At 39.4% G+C, this 23,110-nt stretch overlaps 1 protein-coding gene and 1 pseudogene across 3 annotated transcripts in view; one reads left to right on the top strand and one right to left on the bottom strand.

Annotated features, from left to right (window-relative positions):
* Positions 1 to 23,110, top strand: part of SIAE (sialic acid acetylesterase) — a 38,070-nt gene that overhangs the window by 8,292 nt on the left and 6,668 nt on the right. For all 3 annotated transcript variants that reach the window (XR_551499.1, XM_008586401.1, XM_008586402.1), the window contains exons 3-7: positions 6,360 to 6,535; positions 11,482 to 11,620; positions 15,269 to 15,446; positions 17,010 to 17,119; positions 17,701 to 17,834. Coding sequence is in view for 2 of the 3 variants with exons in the window: in XM_008586401.1 (XP_008584623.1) it covers positions 6,360 to 6,535; positions 11,482 to 11,620; positions 15,269 to 15,446; positions 17,010 to 17,119; positions 17,701 to 17,834 (737 nt within the window). In the remaining variant the exon portion in view is untranslated. The remainder of the gene's footprint in view (positions 1 to 6,359; positions 6,536 to 11,481; positions 11,621 to 15,268; positions 15,447 to 17,009; positions 17,120 to 17,700; positions 17,835 to 23,110) is intronic.
* On the bottom strand, positions 2,383 to 3,020 carry LOC103601999 (annotated as a pseudogene).

The following is a 23,110-nucleotide window of genomic DNA, read 5'->3' as shown; positions in this document are numbered from 1 at the left end:
TTGAGCAAAATCATCTAATGTGAAGCCTATTTTATAGTAAAGTGTTGAATATCTTGTGTGATCTATTGAATACTGAAAGTGAAAAACAGAATGGCTAGTTGCTGCCTAGCTTTGTAGGAGGGTATTGTACCACATATTGCTAGCCCAGGGAAAGGTCAAAATTCAAAGTACAGTTTTTACTGAATGTGTATGGCTTTCACACTATCACGAAGTTGAAAAATTGTAAGTCAAACCATCATTAAGTCAGAGAACATCTGTGTAAAGATTTTTGTCCAGCAAACTGACACTTAAGCATTGGGAAAATTAAAACAAGAGGGATGATTGGGAACATGCTCAGATATTGGGTGGGTTGAAACCATGTTGTCACATGATACACCATGACTCTTTCAGACACAAGGAATTAAATCAGGGAGATTAGGGTATGTCCTCTCACTTTGACATACACAATAGGGGTGTGTGTATGTAGGTGATAAAATGAGGGTGTGTCGGGTCGGCCCAGTGGCGCACTGCTACAGTGTGCCGCTTGGGAGTGCGGCGGCGCTCCCGCCGAGGGTTCGGATCCCACATACAGACCGGTTCCCGCTCACTGGCTGAGTGAGGTGCGGGTGCAACACCAAGGGTTGCAATCCCGTTGCCAGTCCCGGTCCGGTACAGGCGCGACACCGAGGGTTGCGATCCGTTGCCGGACACGAAAAAAGACGAAAAAAGGAAAATAAAAAATGAGGGTGTGTCTGTCTGTATGTGTTATCATCATTGAGGTAAATAGATACATTTTCTCTAACTTAGAAACAAAAAGCCTAAATGTTTCCGTGTCCCAGTGGTAGCATTCGTACTACTTTTCTATGCTACATAATAAATTACCACAAACATAAGTACTTAAAACAATATACTTTTACTGTCTCACAATTTCTGCAGGTCTGAAGTCTGGCCATGGTTTAGCTAGGTTCTCTGCTCAGGGTCTCACAAAGCTGAAATCAAAGCATTGGCCAGGCTGTGTTCTCATCTTGAGGCTCAACTAGGGAATGATTTGCTCCGAGCTCCTTCAGGATGCTGGCAGAATTCATTTCTTTGAGGTGTAGTATTCATGGAAGCATCTTTGCTGCTTCAAATCTCTGATCTCTTGACCCTCTTTTAAAGGGGTCTCATTAGGTCAGACCCACCCAGGATAATCTCCCTTTTTATTAATGTAAAGTCAACTGATTAGGGACTTTAATCACATTTGCAGAATCCCTTCACCTTTTCTGTGTAGCGTAACCTATTCGCAAGTAACTTCTCATCCCTTTGCCATTTTTTTGTTGGTTGGAAGCGAATCACAGATTCTTCCTGTACTTCAGGCGAGGGGACCATAGGAGGGTGTGACTTTTGGTGGTTACCCTGCTATGTGTCTGCCACAGCATGCTATAGTTTACATAACTTGCATCAGCAATCTTATTGACAGAAAAATGTTAAGCTTATTTTTTTTCTTTTTGCATTCATATTTGGTGGTAGAGGAGATGAACTTTAGGTTATAGAATAAATGTAGCTTGGTAGGGGACAGTTTAGGCAGTTAGACCATCTTTACCTCCAAGCTACTTCCACAAACCACTGAACCACTTTGCAGCTGGTGAAGAGCCAGGAAAGAGCTGTGGGGAAGAAATGAACAGGACTGCTTTTTTCAGCTCTAGGTTTTTCTCTTGGGCAGAGGGAAAGGTCATGGATAATTTTCTTATTCTCTTCCTGGCATCTGAGATTTTGGAACAGCAGCCTGCAAAATAATTAACATCTGATGTGAATAGCAAAAAGAAAAAGCAAGAAAACACTTTATGACTAATCATGTCTTTAGACAAATTATTTTCATTTTTTCCCTTTTGATAGTTTACTTGTTCTTCTCATTTTGAGGTTGGAGTTAATTGGGGAGGTAGAGAGAAAATGGAGATAAAGATTTCTTATTTATGCCCTTGCCTGGAATATGAAGAGAAGAGCAATAAGAAATAGGCCACCAGATGTGCTAACTGTTAGACATGAAAACATAAAGCCCTAGTCAATTTGCACAGCTTTCTTGTCAGTGTAACCCAGGGCTGGGGCTTACTTTCTGCCATTTATTTGATGGAGTGCCTGGCACACGGTAAACACTCTAAGTAGCTGTATAATGAAGGAAGGAAATTAATCTTCCTAGGTGGTAGAAGAAAGAATGTGAGGAAGCAGAGATTTGAATGCGGCAAAAATGAGAATTTACAGAAACCTGGGCCAGGTTTGGTAAAAGAGGTACAAGACAGCAAATGATTAGTGCCCAGAAGGAGGAACCAGAGCAACTGTGGCTCGGAAAGCCTGTTAGGATCAGCAGAAAACCAGCTGGAGGTGAATTCTGTGTGATCAATAGCTCAAGTTTATTATTTGGACTTCTTAATTTTTTATTTTTACCATTTTATTTTGGTGTACATATTTAAGCCAGTGAATCTTTAGGCCAAGTTCAGGTAACTGAAGGGCCTTTATAAATAGTTTATATTGTCTACATCTAAGGTATGCTGCAAACGCAGTCTGGAGCAAAATGGGAAATAACATCTTTCTAAAGACAGGCTTAAAAATTCTAATCCACTAAGTTACGATGTTTCTTTTCTCTGGTAGCGTGGTTGATTTATACCTGATTGCTAGGCCACCATTCACAGGTAGAGTCAAAAAAACAGGGTATAGACCACCAAAAACGAGACCAACCAATCCAGCCCGTGTTACTGTACAGGTTTCACAATTCAGATCACCTGTACTCAAAGGTAAACTTATAAAGCCATTGTAAGATACACGTGCTGTCAAAAATGGGATCACTGTCATTGGTAAGCCAGCAGCTATATGAGCCTGTGTCACATTCAAGATGCGTCAAAAAAGACTGCTCTTAGGTCACAGAGAGCAGCATTAAGTCGAATAAATGTTGATCCATGTACAAGTAGATTCTTTTCTGCTTCTGGGAGCTGGTTAATTTTTCTGGTTATGATATCTAAAATTGTTAAGTTTTCCTTGACAATATCATCTGGTTCATGATTTTTCATCTTGAGCCTTATGCTCTACTTCGTCCCAGCAGCCAGTGCCTCCCCCGGTCTTCTTCAACCATGCCAGAGTTCACTGCAACCTTTGCTCTACTCACCACGGAGCAGCCATCTTTCTATTATTTGGACTTAAGCTAATAGGCTTATTGAGTCAACACAGTTTCTAAAAACTCTTAACTGGACTTCACTGGCCTGTGGTAAGTCCACTTCCGCCAACTGGTCCTGTTGTGGCCTTTGCCTTTGTTATCTGTTAAATGGACAAATTTTAAATTTTAACTGAATTAATTTGAGAAACAAAACAAAACAAAACAGAGCAAAGCAAAACAAACATGATTTCCAAATTGGGCAGCCCTCTGAACCAGAGCAGGTTCAGAAAACTCCAACCAATAACATGATCTGGCAGCATTTATAGGAAATGGAAGTGCAGTGTAGAAACAGCTTAATTGGTTACAGCTTGATTGGATAATTGGTTACAGAGCCACCTGCAATTAACTGAAGCTCAACTACTGTAGTTAAACTCTGTATTAGTTTGGTCTATTAGGCTTAGTGCAGGAGCCTAATCCAAATCAATGGCCTCCCACAAATTTTATTTAACAAATCCAAACATGGTGGCTTTTGCTTTTAAAATCTCACCATGAAATAAGCCAGGCACAGAAAGAAAAATACCGTTATGTTCTCACTCATATGTGGGAGCTAAAAAAAGAAAATCCGACCCGTGCCTTTGGCCCAAGAAACAGTCTTCATGGGGCTCTTCTCCTTTGTATGTACATACATACATAGGGGCAAATCCCCATTGTTTTAGATGAACAGTCTCTGGGTTAGTTTGACCATTAGTAACCTGTCAGTAGTGTATCAGTTTTCCCCTGCCTTGCCTGGAAGTTAACTTTTCTTACACTCATTATTGTCTCAGAGTTTATCTTTCTTTTATCAAGTGGGAGAGGAAAAAAGCTAGAAACTAAAAGAACTTGAGGACTAGCACAGAAGAAAGTTCTCTAAGGTCTTTGAGGATGTTGAAAGGAAGTTTCGTTGAGATTTCAGTTCTTGGGAATAAGGCCCATGTCTTGATGCCTAGTTCTTTTCAGACTCTATAGGCCCTCGAGGAAGCTCATCCTCTAGCTGTGGTGGGATGGTATTGCCTTGTTTTGTCCAAATAGTTTGGTCTCTCTCAACCCCTGCACCCTCCTACCCCCATTGTCTTTTTATTACTGGGCAGCAAAACTTTCCAGAAGGTCTGCTGAAGGTGGTTTTCTTCACCAGCATGTTGCCTGGATTGAGGCTAAGTGTAAATACCTAATTAACAGCAGTGACTAAGAATAAAATTTATAATTATAGAAGGCTAAGAAGTAGTCCTGTCCAAGGTTTTCTGGGGATTGAACTTATCATCATAAAAAAGTAATGGTGGTGGCAGAAGGACATAGCTCCAGTGAGATATGTCAGTGCAGGAAGCCTGGAAAGACCTTGGCAAGACTGTAGTTGGGACAGATTGGAATGTCTGCCTGCTCAGAAGTATGAGCCATACGGAGCACATCACACCTGTGCGACACAATCTGTACTGGCTGCCCACTGTTTCCAAAACAGTGATTTCTCTCGTTTAGGTGAATTATACATTTAATATGTTGCTGTCTGGCTATTGGTAGTACAAAAACAATATCGAACATTTGGTCCTGGGTTTATTTGACCTCTTAGGGATGGGAGTAGCAAGCTCAGTTGGTTGTGCTTTTAAGAGAAGCAAATGTACAACCTTTACTGATGCCTTGGGGTTTTTGGACATTTCTCACAGGACTCTGAGCAATCCTGTATAATTTGAGCTTTTACTAATCTCCTGTCATGCATTCAGACAGCTCATGCTTCTGCTTAGCTCCTGCTGATTAGAAAGAATTTTGTACTGTGTCTAGCACATAGTAGGCACTTGGACGGTATTTTGATAATTATTATTTCTCACAAATTTGGTATAACAATTTTAGGATGCTCCATTTCCTGTTCTTACCATTCTTTCCCTTTGAGTTTACATTGAATGTAATAATTTAACGTAATTCCTTTCAGTTATGATCAGTTCGTATCCTTTGGCATTATGCCAAGAATATTTATTTGAAAATGTCATTTCTTAATTTTTTTATATTTTTCCAGTCTTGTTTCATCAGCTTTGTTAGTGTTGTTTGGTTCTTCTAGGCATAATTTTGCTATTTGGAAGGTATTTTCTGTAAGTTTCTGAGAATGATGTTGGTAGCACTGGTCCTGTGAGTGGCTGAGAGATAGGAGGGTAGTAGTGGTGGTTACTAGGGAATACACTATGAATTTTTCTTTCTTTTTTTTTTTTTTAAAGATGACTGGTAAGAGGATCTTAACCCTTGACCTGGTGTTGTCAGCCCCAGGTTCTCCCAAGTGAGTGAACCGGCCATCCCTGTATAGGGTTCCAAACCCTTGGCCTTGGTGTTATCAAGGACCACACTCTCCCAAGTGAGCCACGGGCTGGCCCTTACACTATGAATTTCTGAAATAGGGTCTTGGGTAGCTTTTCATTTCCCTAATTGAGTCCAAAAACGTTTAAGTCTTGTAAGTAACTCTGTGAAAATAATTAATTAGGCAAATTGAAATATCTTCATCAGAGAAGTTAATTTATATGCCTCTCACTATTTTTTAATGTGTCAATTTCTCCGCTCACCTGTTTGTTGATACAAGAACCCAGAACCACTGGTAGTATTAATCCTTGTCAGCAACATTGGGAGTTGGGGGTGGGAATCGATGACAAGTGTGATACCACCAAGTAAGGGGACATTTCAGATTATATATGATTTTCTCTAACCTGTATTCACATTTTATTGGATAATTACAAGTTAGTTTGGGGCACTGTGTAAATCTAAAAGATTAGATTATGTTAATATTGACAGTTGAATGGTATAACAAAAATTTCTATTTTATGTTTTTTTATCAAACTCCCTTGAATTTTAATTTGTGTGTATTTTTGTCTGTCCTCATTTAGGATTATTAACTGGGTAATTTATTTTTCTTCTAAATGCTTCAGTTAAAAGTAGGGAAAGCATTGGCTGGTTAGCTCAGTTGATTAGAGCATGGCGCTGATAACACCTGTGGTCCAGTGTTTGATCCTTGTACTGGCCAGCTGCCCAAAATAAAAATAAAAAGGAGGGGTTGGTACAGATTAAGGATAAAAAAGCTGCTGCTTTTATTAGTTCTATCCTTTTGTCTGAAATTTGACCAATTTTCATAGCTTTAAATTCAGTTTATCACAGAGGCTGGGAATAGCCACAAATGAGTATGACTGGGCTTTAATTTTATTTTAATTAATTGATTGATTAATTCCTTGGAACCCTGTTATTATTTCAGCACACTCTAATACCTGGATGGTGGTACTGGATCCTATGAAGCCTGGTGGACCTTTTGAAGTGATGGCACAACAGACTTTGGGAAGAATGAACTCTACCCTGAGAGTTCATGATGTCTTATTTGGAGATGTCTGGCTCTGCAGTGGGCAGAGTAACATGCAGATGACTGTTTCGCAGGTAATTTGTAGTAATAATAAATAATGTTGATGGTGATCAAGAAGGAAAACAAGAAGGAGGGCTGTTTCTATTTATTGAGTACTTACCATGTGCCAAGATCTGTTCTGAGTTCTTTGAATGTATTAATTAATTTGAGTTAACAGCCTTAAGAGATAAGTTATTGATTAAATCAGTAGTTACTGATTGGCCCTAATATATTCTATATACTTTGATTTGTTTCCTTTAATAGGTTAAAAATTTGGAAAGATTACTGTTTTCCCTAGCACTTTCACCAAACTGAGTTTCTTCTCAAGTTGATTTTTTTTGTCTTTTTGTTATTATCTACTTCACCTTTGAAAAATATTTAAATTTGAGATTTAAAAATCTCTACAACTAGACCGTGATCTCAATTTCTCTTTCTGAAAAATTTATAAAATTGAATCCTTTCATGTACTTTATGATTTCTTATTTTGCTTATATAGCCCGTGATCTCAATTTATTTCTCTTTCTGAAAAATTTATGAAATTGAATCCTTTCATGTACTTTATGATTTCTTATTTTGCTTATATAGCTTCTATTTCTAATAGTTTCTTCTTTTCTTTTTTCCTTTTATAACCTATGACTAAATTATGCTACTGTAAAGATCTTTTGATGGACATATCAACTTCATTTTATCATTAGTTTCTAATTCAGAATCTAAATTGTTGTATTTCTGTTTTCTTAACCAATATTTTACTTACCCTTACTTCTTGCATTACTTAAATATATGGATGCTTTTTGAATTGAAATGTTTATTAAACTGAACTTTGACTGGACTCTCTTTTAGCATAAGTAAATGGAAGCAAAATTGAAGTTTTATCTCTTGATAGAAAGCATGGTTTTATATAGAAGTGGAATTGCTGTCAACTCATTAAGGAAAACAGTACTTTCCTTAATGCTTTAATTGCAGTTCCCTGTTTGCACAGAAAGGCATGGACCAGATCTGTTTGTTTCTGTATAGTCACTTTCACAGTAACAGTCTATGCCAAAGGATCCCATCCCATTTTCTGTCAAGCCAAATCAGATTTTGATTAAGAGTAAACACATTCTTTCTGCCTAGAATTTCCTCTTAAGCATTTTCTGTATTAAGCTAGAGCTGCAAGCTCTAAGATTAGGGGAATAGAAAACAAATTCTATCTGAAACATCCAACAAATTCTATCTGAAACATCCAAGTGTTAATTTTTATTTTTTGTTTTAAATCATGGACTTAGTTTGCAAGACAGCTTTTTAAGTGCTGGCAGTTCCAAAAGCCAAGTTTTCTAGTCTCTTAACAGTCTATAGATCTATCCTTTGATCTAAAGGATGCTCTACATGGCTTTCCCTTTATTCCTTTTCCTCCTTTTTCCCCTGCAGACTCTCAACTGACACACACACACACACACAAACACACACACACATATCACCCATACACACATTACCCATAATATCCACAGACACAGAATATCCATCTCTTTTTTCCTTCCTTCCCTCCATGTGACTTTTCTGAGGAGGTAAGATTCCCACTATAACCTACCACTCTTCACATTCAAATGAAGGAAATGGCAGATTGTATGCCCATCTTGTTGTTAGGGTAAAGTGGAATTTTAAAAATCAAGTGTTATTTATAACACAGAGTGAGATGTTTATAAATGGAAAAAAGTCTAAATGTGTAGGAATACAATTTGTTTCCAATAGCTAATAATTTCTTCAGTGCCTTCACCTGTCTAGCCCATCCTTTCTTCACTAATCTTCACCTCTGCCATAAATCAAGTTGACCTGTCTGTCTGCTTCTGTTTCTGAGCTCTCTGGTTTCTTTCTCTTTGTCTATTCCTAAACCAGTGTTACAATTTCTTCATCACAATACTTTTATAATAATAATTGTTATTTTGTAGCCTGAGATCCCTACCTTGTTCTCCTTCAATTATCTCAACTGTTCTTGGTCCTTTACTCTTCCTTACAAATTTTTTTTTTTTTCCTTTTTTTGTCTTTTTTACTGACCGGTAACAGGATCGCAACCCTCGGTGTTGCGCCCGCACCGCACTCAGCCAGTGAGCGGGAACCGGTCTCCACATGGGATCCGAACCCTCGGCGGGAGCGCCGCCGTGCTCCCAAGCAGCGCACTCTCCAGTGCGCTACCGGGCCGGCCCAAGACTTGGATATTTCTAGTTAGGCTCAGAAAAAGATGACCATTGTCAGTCAGAAAATCCACTTTTCAGTATTTTGGCAATCCTCACATTCCTGAGGAATGTGAAATTAAATGTAGAGAAATTAAAATCCAGAAGAAAAGGGCTGGTACGACATTACAATAAAAGATTCACAGGAGTTATGACGGCTGGCTTATTTATAGTTGTTACCTTAACTTTAGAACTGCTATGTGAGTATAATAGAAGGTAAAATAACTTACAGAATCCCAAATTCTTTTAAGTAAATAAAGTTTCTGTGTCCTTTAATGTGCACATGAGCATGCACACACATACACACACACACACATAGACACACTCATACACATTTTTTGCTCCCTTATGCAGACCCCATGCCAGGATTCTCTGAGGAAATAGATTCTTGACGTGTCTTCATTAATTCAAGAATGTGGTATAAAGGTTACAAAATGAACACCAGTGAGCAGCTGCTTTGATGGTGAATGGGTCCAGTCCCTAGAGAGGCAGCGGTGCTCTATCTCAGCCTCAGCAGCATTAATGACTTCAAATACCTTGGTATTCATTTACATCCTCATTTAAATACTTGGTTAAAAAATAATTACACTGAGGTGTTTGGTGAGATGAAATCTGATCTCAGCAGATGGAGTAAGGCTTCCCCTTTCATCAGTAGGGAAACCAAGTGTCATTTAAATGAAAATCTTCCTGAAATCTCTTTATTCATAAATTTGCTGCCAATATCCCTGAGGAAATGCTTCCATCAAAAAGGCATAGTGATATTGGGAAAGGATACCAGAAGTAATTGTCATCAGGTACAGCAGGAATTTTTTCCGCCCCCCTTTTTGTTAACACTTTCTGTGGCTTTCAAGTTTTGGATGGAGATAACATACAAATGCAAGTTTGAAAATGGAAGTTTCCCAGCCAATGTTTTGGATTCAGTTTCATGTGCTGGTAACAATGTAGGAGAATGCCAACCACCCTGACTCTATTGGTCTCGAAATACACTACAGTGTTAGGAATGGGGCTAAAAGACAAGTATCCTGTTCACCCATACTTCCTCTCTGAGCTGGCGTCTCATGGCGATGAGGCACTTGAGTTCCCAGTAAGTGCGGAAGCAAGTGTGGGTGGAGAGAATGAAAGCAATTTCATCCACCGTTTCCATGGAAGCAACATATGATCCTTGGTGTTAGTGCAGAACTGAATTTCTAGGGAGGTGACATTTTACAGGTACTTGCTGCTAAAAAATAATTTCCCTGCCAGAACATACTGTGAGTGCATTAGCCTGTTCTTAGTGTTTATTTTACATTAAACTTGCCAGGTAAGATCCTGAACGAATAAGTCTGTATTTCCTATGAAATTTTCCTGAGACTATATGTAATCTCTGTTCTGATGGTGTGAAAACCGGTAAACTCTGACAGGCTAGAGCTGCTGCTACTCATGGAGCATTTCAGGCTCTGGCTCTCATTGTGACCAGAAGAGCCATTTCATTTGCAACTGGCCATCTTATTGGCTACAGCAGGCTCAGTGGCAGGTTGAAAGGGGATTCAAGGGGCAGTATATTTCAATGTAATGCTCTGTGGGGCACCCTGGCTGCTCCATCATTTCTCTTACACTGTGGACTGGAGGGCCAGCTGTATTCTCTGTGGTGGGTGGCAGGGAAAGTGAGCCAGCTGCACAGTCTATGGCTGGTGGCCAATGGAAAGTGTCCAGGCTTCCTGTGCCTCTCACTGTGGCAGCCCAGAGTCAGCTGGAGTGCTTGTTTCCTGAGGCCAGTGGTAGCCGGGCTTCCTTATGGCCCTGTTAGCCCTTTGTTTTGGGAGAAGCTGGACTAGTCCAGAGGGGTAGAGAAAACTCAGGAAAAAACATGCACACAAATAAAAACCCGAAACAATATATTTCTGATATATTCTTTTTAAAATGAAAGGAAAACAATGAAAAAATCAGGATTAAAGGAAATAGCACTTTTATGCAAGCTCACAGAGGAATGATGCTTAACAGGACTAACAAACTACTCAGCATAGTGCACACATTCTTGTCCAGAAAAATCTAACCAACTCCTGTTATGTTCTTGGCAACTGATGATGTTTCATAAAGTGACTTGGGTAAATGTGATTCATCTTTGGATGGACCCTTTTCTTTGTTTAATTCCTTGAGATTGTACTGAGCTGTTACCCTGAATACCACCTTTCAAATCACCATTCCTCCCATGGTCTTCTTTGGTGATTTACCAGGACTGAGATGAGAATATAAGCATTTTGAGACTGATTTTGGTATGTTACAGTAGTTCAACAATCATTTCTCAGGTGTGTTTCTTTTGAATACATTTCTCTTGTGTGGTATGGATTATACAAATCTACCTCCCCAAGGTCTTCTTGGCTCCACATGGGCTCTTAAGCACCATTTTTTAAAGAAGGTAATTGCCATGGCTTTGTGTTATCAGAAAATTTTTCAGAGTAGAAGTATTTTAGTTTCAAGATATCACAGTGGTCTAATTGACAGTCAGTATTCTGTAGCCTAAACTACTCCCATGGGTTTCTCTTGTCTAATATAGACCTGCCCCTTAAGATCACAGGCTTCATTATGTTTTTACCTCTTGGGAGCATGATTCATCATGGTCTCTGTTGGTCAAAGTGGATCAAGGGGGTTTAATAATTGGTTTTGGTTATTCATTTGTTCTCAGTATATTGAAGGCTCAGAAGGAGCTCAGAGGGTTAGCTAAGAGGTGTTTGCTAAGAGGTGGCAGGCCAGTTCACCATCCAGTAGGTTAAATGACATTTCCATTTCTCTCCTAGATATTTAATGCTACAAGGGAGTTGTCTAACACTGCTGCCTATCAGTCTGTCCATATCCTCTCAGTCTCTCTCGTCCAGTCAGAGCAGGAGCTGCAGGACCTTGCTGCCCTTGACTTGCAATGGTCTGAGCCCACATCAGGTATGTGACTGCTTAAAAATGTGCCATCTCATATATAATGGGCTAGTGCCCTAAGTGGAATCTGTAGGCCTGAATTTGGTTCTTATCTATTCATATTACTAAGCTATCCTTTTATTAATTTCTTATTGACTCTCCGTCCCATTCCTGGCGTGACTGCTTCATGTGTTCTTCTCAAGACTCTACCAATGAATCTTCCTCCTTGCTACGTGGAATCTGTAGGCCTGAATTTGGTTCTTATCTATTCATATTACTAAGCTATCCTTTTATTCATTTCTTATTGACTCTCCGTCCCATTCCTGGCGTGACTGCTTCATGTGTTCTTCTCAAGACTCTACCAATGAATCTTCCTCCTTGCTATTAGGAAATGCCCCTTCCTTCAACTGAAGTGAAAATATTGAGGCCCTTCAGCTTGAGCGCTACCAGCATCTCTCCAATGTCTTAACTCTCTATATTCTCTTCTTCTCATAATTCCTTGGTTTCTGTGTCTGAAGACAACTGGCTCTGGTATCCTTTCAGGGCTATCTCTGATGAGGGCTCTTTCTTCCTCCAGAGTTGTCTTCTATCCCTGAGGCTCTGTTCTTTTCCCCCTCTGTTGATTCCGTACAGCATCATTATTTCATGCCTACTCTGTGTCAGGCTCTGTGCTAGGCCCCAAGGATACAGTGGTGACTAAGGCAGAAATCCAGTCCCTGCTCTCAGAGCTTAGCCTTTCTTTTATTCTAAGGAAACAAAACAAAGCTGAATGTAACAAACACCCTTCTCATGGTGCTTCATCTCTGCTTTGTTAAAACCTTCTGGAACATCTTTTGTTTTTATTCTTTTCACTACCTTTCCACTGTGTACACTCTTTAACCCTTTGTAATCTGGCATCCTCTTCAACCTCAACAATTTGTTCACCTCAAGGTTATTACTCTTCTAATTGTAAACTCTGGAGCTCTCTTGAGCCCTCTGCAGCATTCGACACTGTGGACCACCCCTTTTAGAAAGTGCATGTTCCTCCTAGCTCTGGTGGCACTTCCTTTTCCTAGTTCTCTTCCTCTGTCTTCTCCCTCCATGTTTCTTTGCTGCTTCAATCCCTTCCTTCAGAGGTGGTCCCTATGATCTTTGTAGGCCCTTTTCTTTTTTGTCTTTATGTGCTTTACCTTGGTGACCTCAGTTGCTCCTACATTTTCAAGTGTTAATTCATTCAGCGAATATTTGAGTGCTTACTATATACTAAGCATCATTCTGAGTGCTGAGAGTATAACAGTGAATATCACACAAGAACACCTGATCTCATGGAGCTTGTATGAGGGAATTCAGAAAATGAATAATAAAATTAACTCAATTACATATGAATATACTAAGCATCATTCTGAGTGCTGAGAGTATAACAGTGAATATCACACAAGAACACCTGACCTCATGGAGCTTGTATGAGGGAATTCAGAAAATGAATAATAAAATTAACTCAATTACATATGAAGAATCTGATGATATCCAGTCTCATACTATCTGAATTCTTCCTATAAGAGAGCAGGAACTGAATGGATTCAGGTATATTTTTGGATGAATCCTTTGCTCTTTGAACTCTTACGATATGTTATCCAAAAGTCATGAATCAATCAGATTTGCATAATGTATTATACCTTGCTATCTGAACTCCCTTTCACTCTTTGAACCCAGAGACCGAATAAATTTGGATATCAAGGGATAGGTTAGATGGTGATGTGTGCTAATGAGACAGAACTAAATAAATAGAATACTCATACATCAGGGAAGGGAAGAAATAGGGAGTGTTGTGGCTGGGTTGGGGCAATGGTTTGCAATTTAGAGTAGCTAGGGAAGTCCCAACTGAGAAAGTCAGCATTTCAGTAATAGCCTGGAAGAGATGAGGTGATGCAGAGACCTGGGGAAGAGCATAGTGGGTTAAGTCTCTCCCACTTTTAGAATCTCCCCTATTACTTCTGTTGTTGCATCTCTGGCTGCAGCTAGGAAAGGTTTTCTGATTTTAAGGATTTGAAATTAGATTGGACCCACCTGATGATCCAGGACACTTTCCCTATGTCAATGTCCTTAACCCTAATCACATCTACAAAGTCTCTTTAGCCATGTAAGGTCACATATTTACAGGTTCCAGGGATTAGGGTTTGGACATCTTTGGGGGTCTATTATTCTGCCTACCACACATTCTCATTCTCAAGCATTTTCAAGTGACTTTTCATTTTCTTTTCTCCAAGATGTGGCTACAGGCTCACCTCCAATCTTATTTCCCACTATTCTCCTTTTGTAAACTCTGCTCCCACAAAATACTTTCAGAATATTTCCTATTCTATGTGCCTTTTCATATATTTTTTCTTCTGCCTAGAATGCCAGCTCTGTTTATTAAACTCCTGTCTATCGTTCAAGGCTTCCCCACCTCTCTTCTTCCCTCCTATTTACCATTCCCCTCTACCTCCCTATCAATAAATCCACCTTTATCGCAGCTACCTACAGCCACCCAACACCAGCCAACAAACATTTACTGAGTATTACATCCTAGACACTGGGGATACAAAAGTGCATAAGATGAAGTTTCATCTTCAGGTAGCTAATAGTATAGTGGGGTAAGGGAAAAACTAAACAAATTATTATAGGAAAGTATAGTGATAGAGCTATGCAGAATATTATGGAGGCTGGTGTTTATTAGGATTTTTATGGTCTGCCTCTCATTTGATAGTCTTTGTTGTTAAAACCCCCTCATACTTGTTTGTACCTCTTGAGGCCATATTTTGCCGTATATTTTATTCAGCTAAATACTTGTCTTATTCTTTAAACCATAAGACCTGTGTGGAGAGGTTTCATGTTTCTCCATATCTGTTTTATTACTGGATCCTAATCATCTAGTAGTTCCTGACACATAATAGGCGCTCAGTCAATTTTAATTCATTTGAAATTGATTTGAATTCCCACCAATACATTCTCTACTTGTGGGGTGCCAGAACTGTATTGAGTTTGGGTCTTTTACAGTGCCGAGGTGGTGACTTGTACACAGTAGGCTTTTAATAAACATTGGGTTGAGTAGGTCTCATCAGTCGTGTGAGTGTGCAGGTTTCCCTCTTCGTTAGCTTTCCCCTAACGTGAAAATTGCTGCTCTGGCCTGTGTTGGTTACTGGGCAGTATGGACAAGTGAGATAGATATTAATATTCCTAGGATCAGAGGAACATGTAAATGATGGGGAAGCATGGGGTGGCCTACTTGCCTGGCCAGAGAGTTTTGGGTCCCTGATTATGTAAGTGAATTATTTATACTTGGATTGAGAGCAAAATAGTTACCATCTGCCCCTGTCCCAGGCAGAGAGCACTATTTCCTCATTAGGAAAAGCATTTTGAGCAACTGAAAAAAGAAAATGAAGACAGATTAAAAACAAAAAAAACTATTACTAAGGCTATAGTTTTCCCCTTTGGAAAACATTTCTCCTTAAGAAAGTTTTGAAAAAGATAGACCAATATGCTTGGTCTTGATGCTGTATCTTCTTATTGCCTCTCAATCTTATCTTAAGACAAGTCTTAGAAAGAAACAAGGGATAACCCATACCCACCCTTCTCACTTTGACTCATCTAGTAGCTGCAGTTTGTATCCATCTAATTTTTCACTGACTCTTTTTCTTTCACTATTTCTCTGAACAGAAAACTTAGGTCATGGAAATTTCACATATATGTCAGCAGTGTGCTGGCTCTTTGGCCGATACCTATATGACACTCTGCAGTATCCCATTGGGCTGATCTCCTCCAGCTGGGGTGGGACACCCATTGAAGCCTGGTCATCTGGAAGGTCACTGAAAGCCTGTGGGGTCCCTAAGGAAGGGTAAGAAAGCATTCTATAGTACGGGAGAAAGCCTACCAGGGAATTATGTAAGAGAGGATGATGGTCTCCTTTGCAGAGTTAAGTATATGTTGGATGTCCAAATATGTATTGAATGTATGTAATTTATTCATGCACAGATAAAGTATTATTTTTACTGTCATCATCACCACAGTCATCTGAAAATGTCAAGAAGCAATTATGATCCTTTTCTTTAATAACAGTAATAGCTATACTTACTGAAAGTTTTCTATATGCCAGACACTGTTTTAAGCATTTTATATATATCAATTCATTTAATATTCACAACAGCTCCTTCAAGTGTAGATGCTATTAACATACCATGGATAAAGACACTAAGTCTCAGAGAGGTTTAGTAACTAGCCCATGGACATGACTAGTAAGTGACAACGTCTAGGTTCGATGCCTGTGCTCCTAACCACTGTCCTGTATTGCCTAGAAGAATAAACAGTCTAATAGGAAGAACAAATGTATAAATATGTACTCAGAGAAAATATATTTGTATACTGGACTATGAAAGCCCACTTCGGAAAAACTGGATCAGGAAGAATACTTGGGGGTCAGGAAGAAAGCGCCAGTTAATAAAAATCCTGATACTAATATTAACATAGAGATGAACACAGTGTGACCAGCTTTCATGGACATTGTCTCCTTAACTCCGAGAAGGCCTCTGGGAGGAGGATGGATGGTTTACATGAAGGCTTGCCTGCAGAGGACTGAAGACATTCAACTTCAGAAAAGAAAGAATGGCATTGAAGGGAGTGCCAGAAGCAGCACACGGTGTAGAGTCTAAAGCCAGATGTCCCAGATCTCTGGGGAGGGAAGGGATAATACCTATGGTGTAGGGAAGGGGGCATTCTCATACACAGCTGCTGCGAGGATACATTTATATAAGTATTCTCCAGAGAAATTTGAGAACATGTTCAAAGCCTTAAAAAAATGTGCCTTTTGACCCAGCAATTTAATTTCTGGGAATTTATCTTAAGGAAATAATTAAGTATGTATGCAGTGATTTACTACAGGAAGATAATCATTCTTATTCATTGCTTTTAAGATAATCATTGATGGGAGACATGAGTCTTAATGTACATAGTACGTTATATTTGATAGTTTCAACTTTAAATAAACATCTATCGCCAAGAATTGAAAAAAAAAAAAAGATAACCATTGATTATAAAAGCAAAAAGTTTCGAACAACCCAAGTGTCTATCCTGTGAGTACTAGATTAAATAAATTTATTGCCTATGTGAGAGACTCATAATAAACATTCCTCACTCTGGCTTCAATTACCTTATCTGGAAACTGAGATGGCCTGCTTTGAACTTACAGAAAGCTGACTGATACACTTATCATGGGTAGAAGCTAGAGGTGAAATTCAGAGACTATTCACATGTATTCAAGTGAAATAGAGTGGTTCAATTTAATTCTGTGTTGCTTTCATCTGAAGTTTGCCTCAAGTGAAAGTGGATAGACACCCAGCTTAGGGATAATCATGTGATTAGTCACTAGCTCTCTGGTGACGCTTGTGCATCTTATCGATTACAGGTTCATACCATATGATTCTGTAACTGGACCCAGGGAGCACTCTGTTCTCTGGAATGCCATGATCCATCCACTAAGTAATATGACTCTGAAAGGGGTGATATGGTATCAGGGTGAGTGTTCACTTGGCTATTTCTCCATTGTATCAGTTAGCTTTTGCTGTATAACAGACCACCCTAGAGCTTAGAGGCTTAAAATAACAATAATTTTATAATTTTATGTAGCTCACTGTCCTTTGGGTTAGCAGGGTTGTTTTTCTGTCTGGGATGCATCAGATAATTTCTGCTGGAGTCTCTGACATGTCTTTGGCCACCTGGCAGGTTGTCTGGTGGCTGGATGACCTAGGATGGCCTCTCCCTCATACGTGTAGACTGGGGGCTGTCCATCTGCTGGGGCACCATTATTCTCAGGTGGCCTTTCATACTTCAGCAAGCTAGTTCAGACTCATCTGTCATTTACATGGTAGTCTCAGGGATTCAGGTACACGGAGAGTGGAAAGGCTAAAGCTGAAGTGCCTTTCAAGCCTCTGTTTGCATCACATATGCTGATGCCCCCTTGGCTGGAGCAAGTCATAGGCCAATCCAGAGAGCTGTGGGAAAGGCTACTACCTCAGGGCATGGGTGACAGAGGGGAGTAATGTGTGGCTGTCTTTGTAGTCTACCCCAAACTTCTCTCACAATCTTGACTGTTTTAGGGGAGTCCAATGTAAATTATAACAGGAACCTGTACAATTGCATGTTCCCTGCACTCATTGACGACTGGCGCCAAACTTTCCACCATGGCTCCCAGGGGCAGACCAAACGTTTCTTCCCATTTGGATTTGTCCAGGTATGTGTTGAGAGGAAGAGGGTTTATGGGCAGTGGTGTGGGGATGGGCTATTTATTTATTTTTATGTCCAGGTATGTGTTGAGAGGAAGAGGGTTTATGGGCAGTGGTGTGGGGATGGGCTATTTAGATCTCTTTCCTGGAATTCATTTTTTTTTCCCCCTCATAGTGTAAGGTCAAGAACTGAATGTAAGGCTTAATTCATCTCATTTCACTGATGAGACAATTAAATCTTTAAAGAAAAGTTAATAAGTAATATTTCTTCCTATTTAAAAAGTATTACAGGTTCGTTGAAGAAATATTAAAAAGATAAGGAAAAAAATGAGTTAAAAACATTGATGATTCTATAATAAATAAGCAGACATTTTCTGCTCATGTATTTTCGAAATCAAATCCATACCATAATACTGTACCATATCTTTCTTTTTCTCCTAATGTCATATTGTGAACATTTTTATGTCAGTAATATTAATCTTCAATACAATTTATGATTGCAGAATATTCTGAAATATGGTTGGTTGTACTGTAATTTATTTAACTAGTTCTCAATAGATGGACACCTAGGTTGTTTTAAACTTTTGCTTTTATAAGCAGTGGTATGTTTATTTTCCTTGTAGCTAAATCACTGCACACATGCCTAATTATTTCCATAAGAGAATTTCCTAAAAATGAAATTGCTTGGTCAAAAGGAAACCTTTATAAGACTTTGAAAATGTCCCAAATTTCTCTGTGGAAATTCAGGAGTTTGTATATGTTTATCCTCTAAGCAACAGTCAGTGAGAATATCTGCTTCCTCACACTCCCCAACTTGCTATTATCCCTTCCACCCCCTCGAATGCACCATGCTCTCTCACTCCCAGACCATTGCACATGCTCACATCTTTCTCTCCCATACTTTCCTAGCTAATTTTTAATCATCCTTTAGGTTTCAGCCTGGATATTAGTTAGGAATCTTCCCTGACTATCCAAAGTCTGGGTTAGACGCCTCTTTCCCCAGATAATGTGCTTCCTCAGCACCCTCTACTTCCTCTTCTTACTTGCTTGTAGGTTGCACACATGACCATATTTTCCTGGATCACATTTTATATCTCTAGTACCAAGTTGGTCAGCACTCATTAAATAATGGCTTAACACATGAATGAAAGAATACATTAAAAGAAAGCATACTTTTAATTAAAGGTAACTAGTTAGAAAGATTCTGCTTTCAGACTTGCATAAAAAGAATTAAACATATTTGTCCAAGTTCATAATTGCTTTGCCTCACCCATTCATATGACTTTCCAAGATCTAGACTTTTTAGCAGGGTGGTAGTTCTGGCTTTTCTAGAACATAGAAAATTAAACAAGTAAGGTGTTATAAAAACAAGGCTCAATTCACAACATAATAACAGAGTAGGCTTTCCTATTTGTATTGGAAGTACATAGTTCCAGATATCTGCCTCTGTGTGTCCCACAGATACCTTCTTCTCACCATCCCTCCGTCCCTACTACCTTGTCCTATTGCACCATGACCTTTTTATGAATAATGATTTTTATAGCCTTCTTTCCACTTAAAATGTCTTTATGATCATTTTCTCTCTTCTTTCTTATATTTGTTTTGACTTTGAAACAAGATTATTCTTCTCATTGTTTTCAAAATAGCAGCTCCTGTCACCAGTTCTATATTACTGCTAGTGGAAACTACATTTGGACTTTGGAGTTACCATGATCATTTTCTCTCTTCTTTCTTATATTTGTTTTGACTTTGAAACAAGATTATTCTTCTCGTTGTTTTCAAAATAGCAGCTCCTGTCACCAGTTCTATATTACTGCTAGTGGAAACTACATTTGGACTTTGGAGTTACTTTTTTCTCTCTTAGTCTGTGTACATGATGATATGAACATGACTTCAGCCAATTCAAATAAAAGTATTTGTTGAATGCTTATTATGTGCCACGAACTGTGTGAAGTGCTAGAAATATAGCATGAATCAGAGAGACCCATTCCTTGCACTTATGCCTTACAGTTTAGAAGAAGTCCCTTGACCTCCAGGCTTTAACTTTATCATCATCAACAAAAAATGTTGGTTACTAGTGGAAAACCAGAAATATAAACATACTTTCAAAGGGAAATATCAAATATGACAAAATAATGGTTCAGAGCATGGGTCTGGATCTAGACTGGCTGGATTTAGATTCCGGCTCTGATTCTTCTTGAGCTGTGTGATTTTGAACAGGATATCGAACCTCTTTGTTAGTTTAAATATTAAATGATTTAATCCATGTAAAGCCTGGCACATGCCAGATAATGTTATTGTTTGTCATTATTATTAAGGAGAGAAATGAGAAAATCTGGAGGGACAGCTGGTCTGTAAGGAAAGATGAATTGCTTTATAGAAGTGTTGAGTTTGAAATGATGGTTGCAGTAACTAGAGAGCAGTTAGAGATGTAGGACTTGAGCTCTTTGGATAGATCAGGGCTACACATGTGTATCCAAAAGTTATCAGTAGAGAGGTGACCAGAAGCCTGGGAGAGAAAGAAGAGGAGGCTAGGTACTGGAGTTCCTAGAGGTATGCTTTTTAAAAACAGGTTTGAAGGAACAGTGGTACAGACTGAAAACTGCAGTATGTTGTTTGTAAAATCCTCTAAGTGTGGTTAGTTTTATATTCTTTGGCTGTATATGCCCTTATTGGCCACAGTATTTCCACTAGTCCCCGTGGGAGAATGAACAGTGCTCCACTCTTATCTCAGATTAGGTAAAAAAAAGAATTTCATTTGGGTATAGAGTATGCTGGTGCCCCTATGTGGCCAGTGTGTAGTAGTGCAGTCAGTGAAATCAGAGTGGAGAATTGTTGCAGCAATTACCACCAAACTGCCATTTTGAGAAAACTCCCTTGGCTTGAGGGGCTGTTATTAGCATTCCTTGGTGTTGAGCTTCAGGCTAGTATCTACCATAGACTCTTTCCAGTGGCTTTGTTGTGGCAGTCCTCATCATGTCATTGGCTGGTGAACATGTTTCCACTTGCAGTCTTCTGGGTGCTGTGTGGAAGAAATACGGTGACTCATTGGATCTTTTTATTCCCATTTTCTAGTTTTTATGAGATTCCTTTGTGAAGTTTCATCACCTTTTATCATTTCATATGTTAAAGCCAATTTGCATAAGAGAATTTTAATGAGAGAATTGAAAATGTCCCCTTAGTTCCATATCATAGCCAAGGCTCCTTTCTATTACTATTGCAACTCCTCCATGTTTTTCTGATGGTTTTCTAGTCTTTCTGGAGCAACTCAGAAAGCGGAGAACGTCCTCTAATCAAAGCTTTATTTGGCCGCATTTGTAGGGATGATGTCAGGTATTTCCTGGGGTATGCGAGTAATAGGACTAAGTGGAATAGTTTGTTTATAATGAAGCTCCTCTGGTGAGGTCAGACACTTTGAAATGAGGTCAAAAGACAATATGGTTGCTGGCCAGACTGTTCCCGGCTTGTGGTCTGATTTACTGTTAGGTCATGGGTTGTAAAGGAGAGATAATAGGTTGATGCTTCTCATTGGCTGGAACTAGGACTAGGAATAAGATGCTATCTAAATCAAAGAACAGGGTGACGTAAACATCAGAAAAGGAAGGAAGGAAGAAATAGTGGGACCACATGCATCACAGTAATAGTAAAGAGTTTTTCTGGGAGGCTTTGCCCTTTTCAGGAGTAGGAGTATATCAACTTTCAGTCTAGATGAAAATAAACCTGTTAACTCACTCTGTGTACAGAATCTGACCACTTCTCACTACCTTTACCGCTCCTACACTTGTCTGAGCCACCATCGTCTCTCCCTTGAATTACTGCCTCCTAACTGATCTTCCTTCCTACTTCTACCTGTTCTCCCTTTTTAGGATATTCATAATACATCAAAGTGATCCTTTGAAATGTAGATCATATCAGAAGGCTCCAGTGGCCCCCAATGACTGAAGTCAACAAGGTCATCATACGAGTTCTGCCCCATGCTCCTATGACCTCCCCCAACCACACCTGCTAATTTTCTCTTGCTTAGTCCACTGGCTGCTTTACTTTTCTTTAAGCACAGTAGACATGCTCCCATCCTAGGGCCTGCCATTTTCTTTTCCTTCTGCTTAGCAAGTTCTTTCCCCACTGTATTAGTTTTCTATTGCTGCATAACAAATTGCTCTGTATTTAGCAGTTTAAAACAATACAACACACATTTATTATCTTATAGTTGGTATGGGTAAGGATTCTGGGCATGCATGGCTCACCTGAGTCCTTTGCTCAGGGCTGCAGCGAAGGTGTCAGACAGAGCTGGGGCCTCATCTGAGGCTTGGGGAGTTCTCTTCCAAGCTCATGTGGTTTGGGCAGCATTCATTTCCTTGAAGCTGTAGAACTCATAGCAGCTTACCACTTGAAGGCCAGCAGGAGAGAGTCTGACTTCTAGACCCTTTTTTAAGGGCTCACCTGACTAGGCCAGGCTCACCACAATCTTCTCCCTTTTGGTGATCTTGAAGTCAACTGATTAGGGACCTTTTATTTACAAAATCCCTTCATCTTTGTCATATAACAGAGCATAGTCACAGAAGTGATATTCCATTACCTTTGCCATAGCCTATTGGTTAATAGCAAGTTACAGACCCCTCCGCCAAAGGGGAGGGTATTGTATAAGGGTATAGGTCATTGTGGGTCATCTTAGAATTCTAACATACCCAGCTATACTCATAGCTTCCTCTCTCACCTCCTTCTAGTCTTTGTTCAACCCTGACTCTCTCTTCTACTTCCCTGTTATGTTTTTCTCCAGTGCTCTTATCACTTTCTCATAGGATATGTAATTTACTTATTCATTATTTCTCTCCATTAAAATGTAAGCATGGGAAGGGATTCTTGTGTTTTCTTCACTGCTGTATCTTCTGGGCCAATATTAGCATCCGACACAGAGCAGATGGTCAGCAAATATTTGTTAAAAGAATGAGTGAATAAATGAGCTTACTGGTATTACATGAGCTGTTGATCCTTCACAGACTCTTTCTGGAACAATATTATTTCCCAAATATTCTGATTCTACTTGGTGAGATGTCCTAGATTCCAAGCAGATTAATTCAGATGTTACAGATTCTGAGTGATGGATTTTATCCTTTCTCTTGTGCCCTATATCCAGTTTGTTGCCTGGTTCTGTCAGTTTGTCTTATTTCTGACCATTCCATTCCCTCTAGGTTAGAACTTTGTTTTTTGTGTCTAGAATATTATAGTAGCTTCTTAACTAATCAGTCTCTATGCTTTAGGTCTCCCCCCCCCCCCCCCCCCCCCC

Source organism: Galeopterus variegatus, unplaced genomic scaffold, assembly GCF_000696425.1.
Source record: "Galeopterus variegatus unplaced genomic scaffold, G_variegatus-3.0.2 Scaffold3977, whole genome shotgun sequence".
NCBI classification, from domain to species: Eukaryota; Metazoa; Chordata; class Mammalia; order Dermoptera; family Cynocephalidae; genus Galeopterus; species Galeopterus variegatus.
Note: the sequence above shows the minus strand (reverse complement) of the source record. Positions and strands in the feature narration are given on the sequence as shown.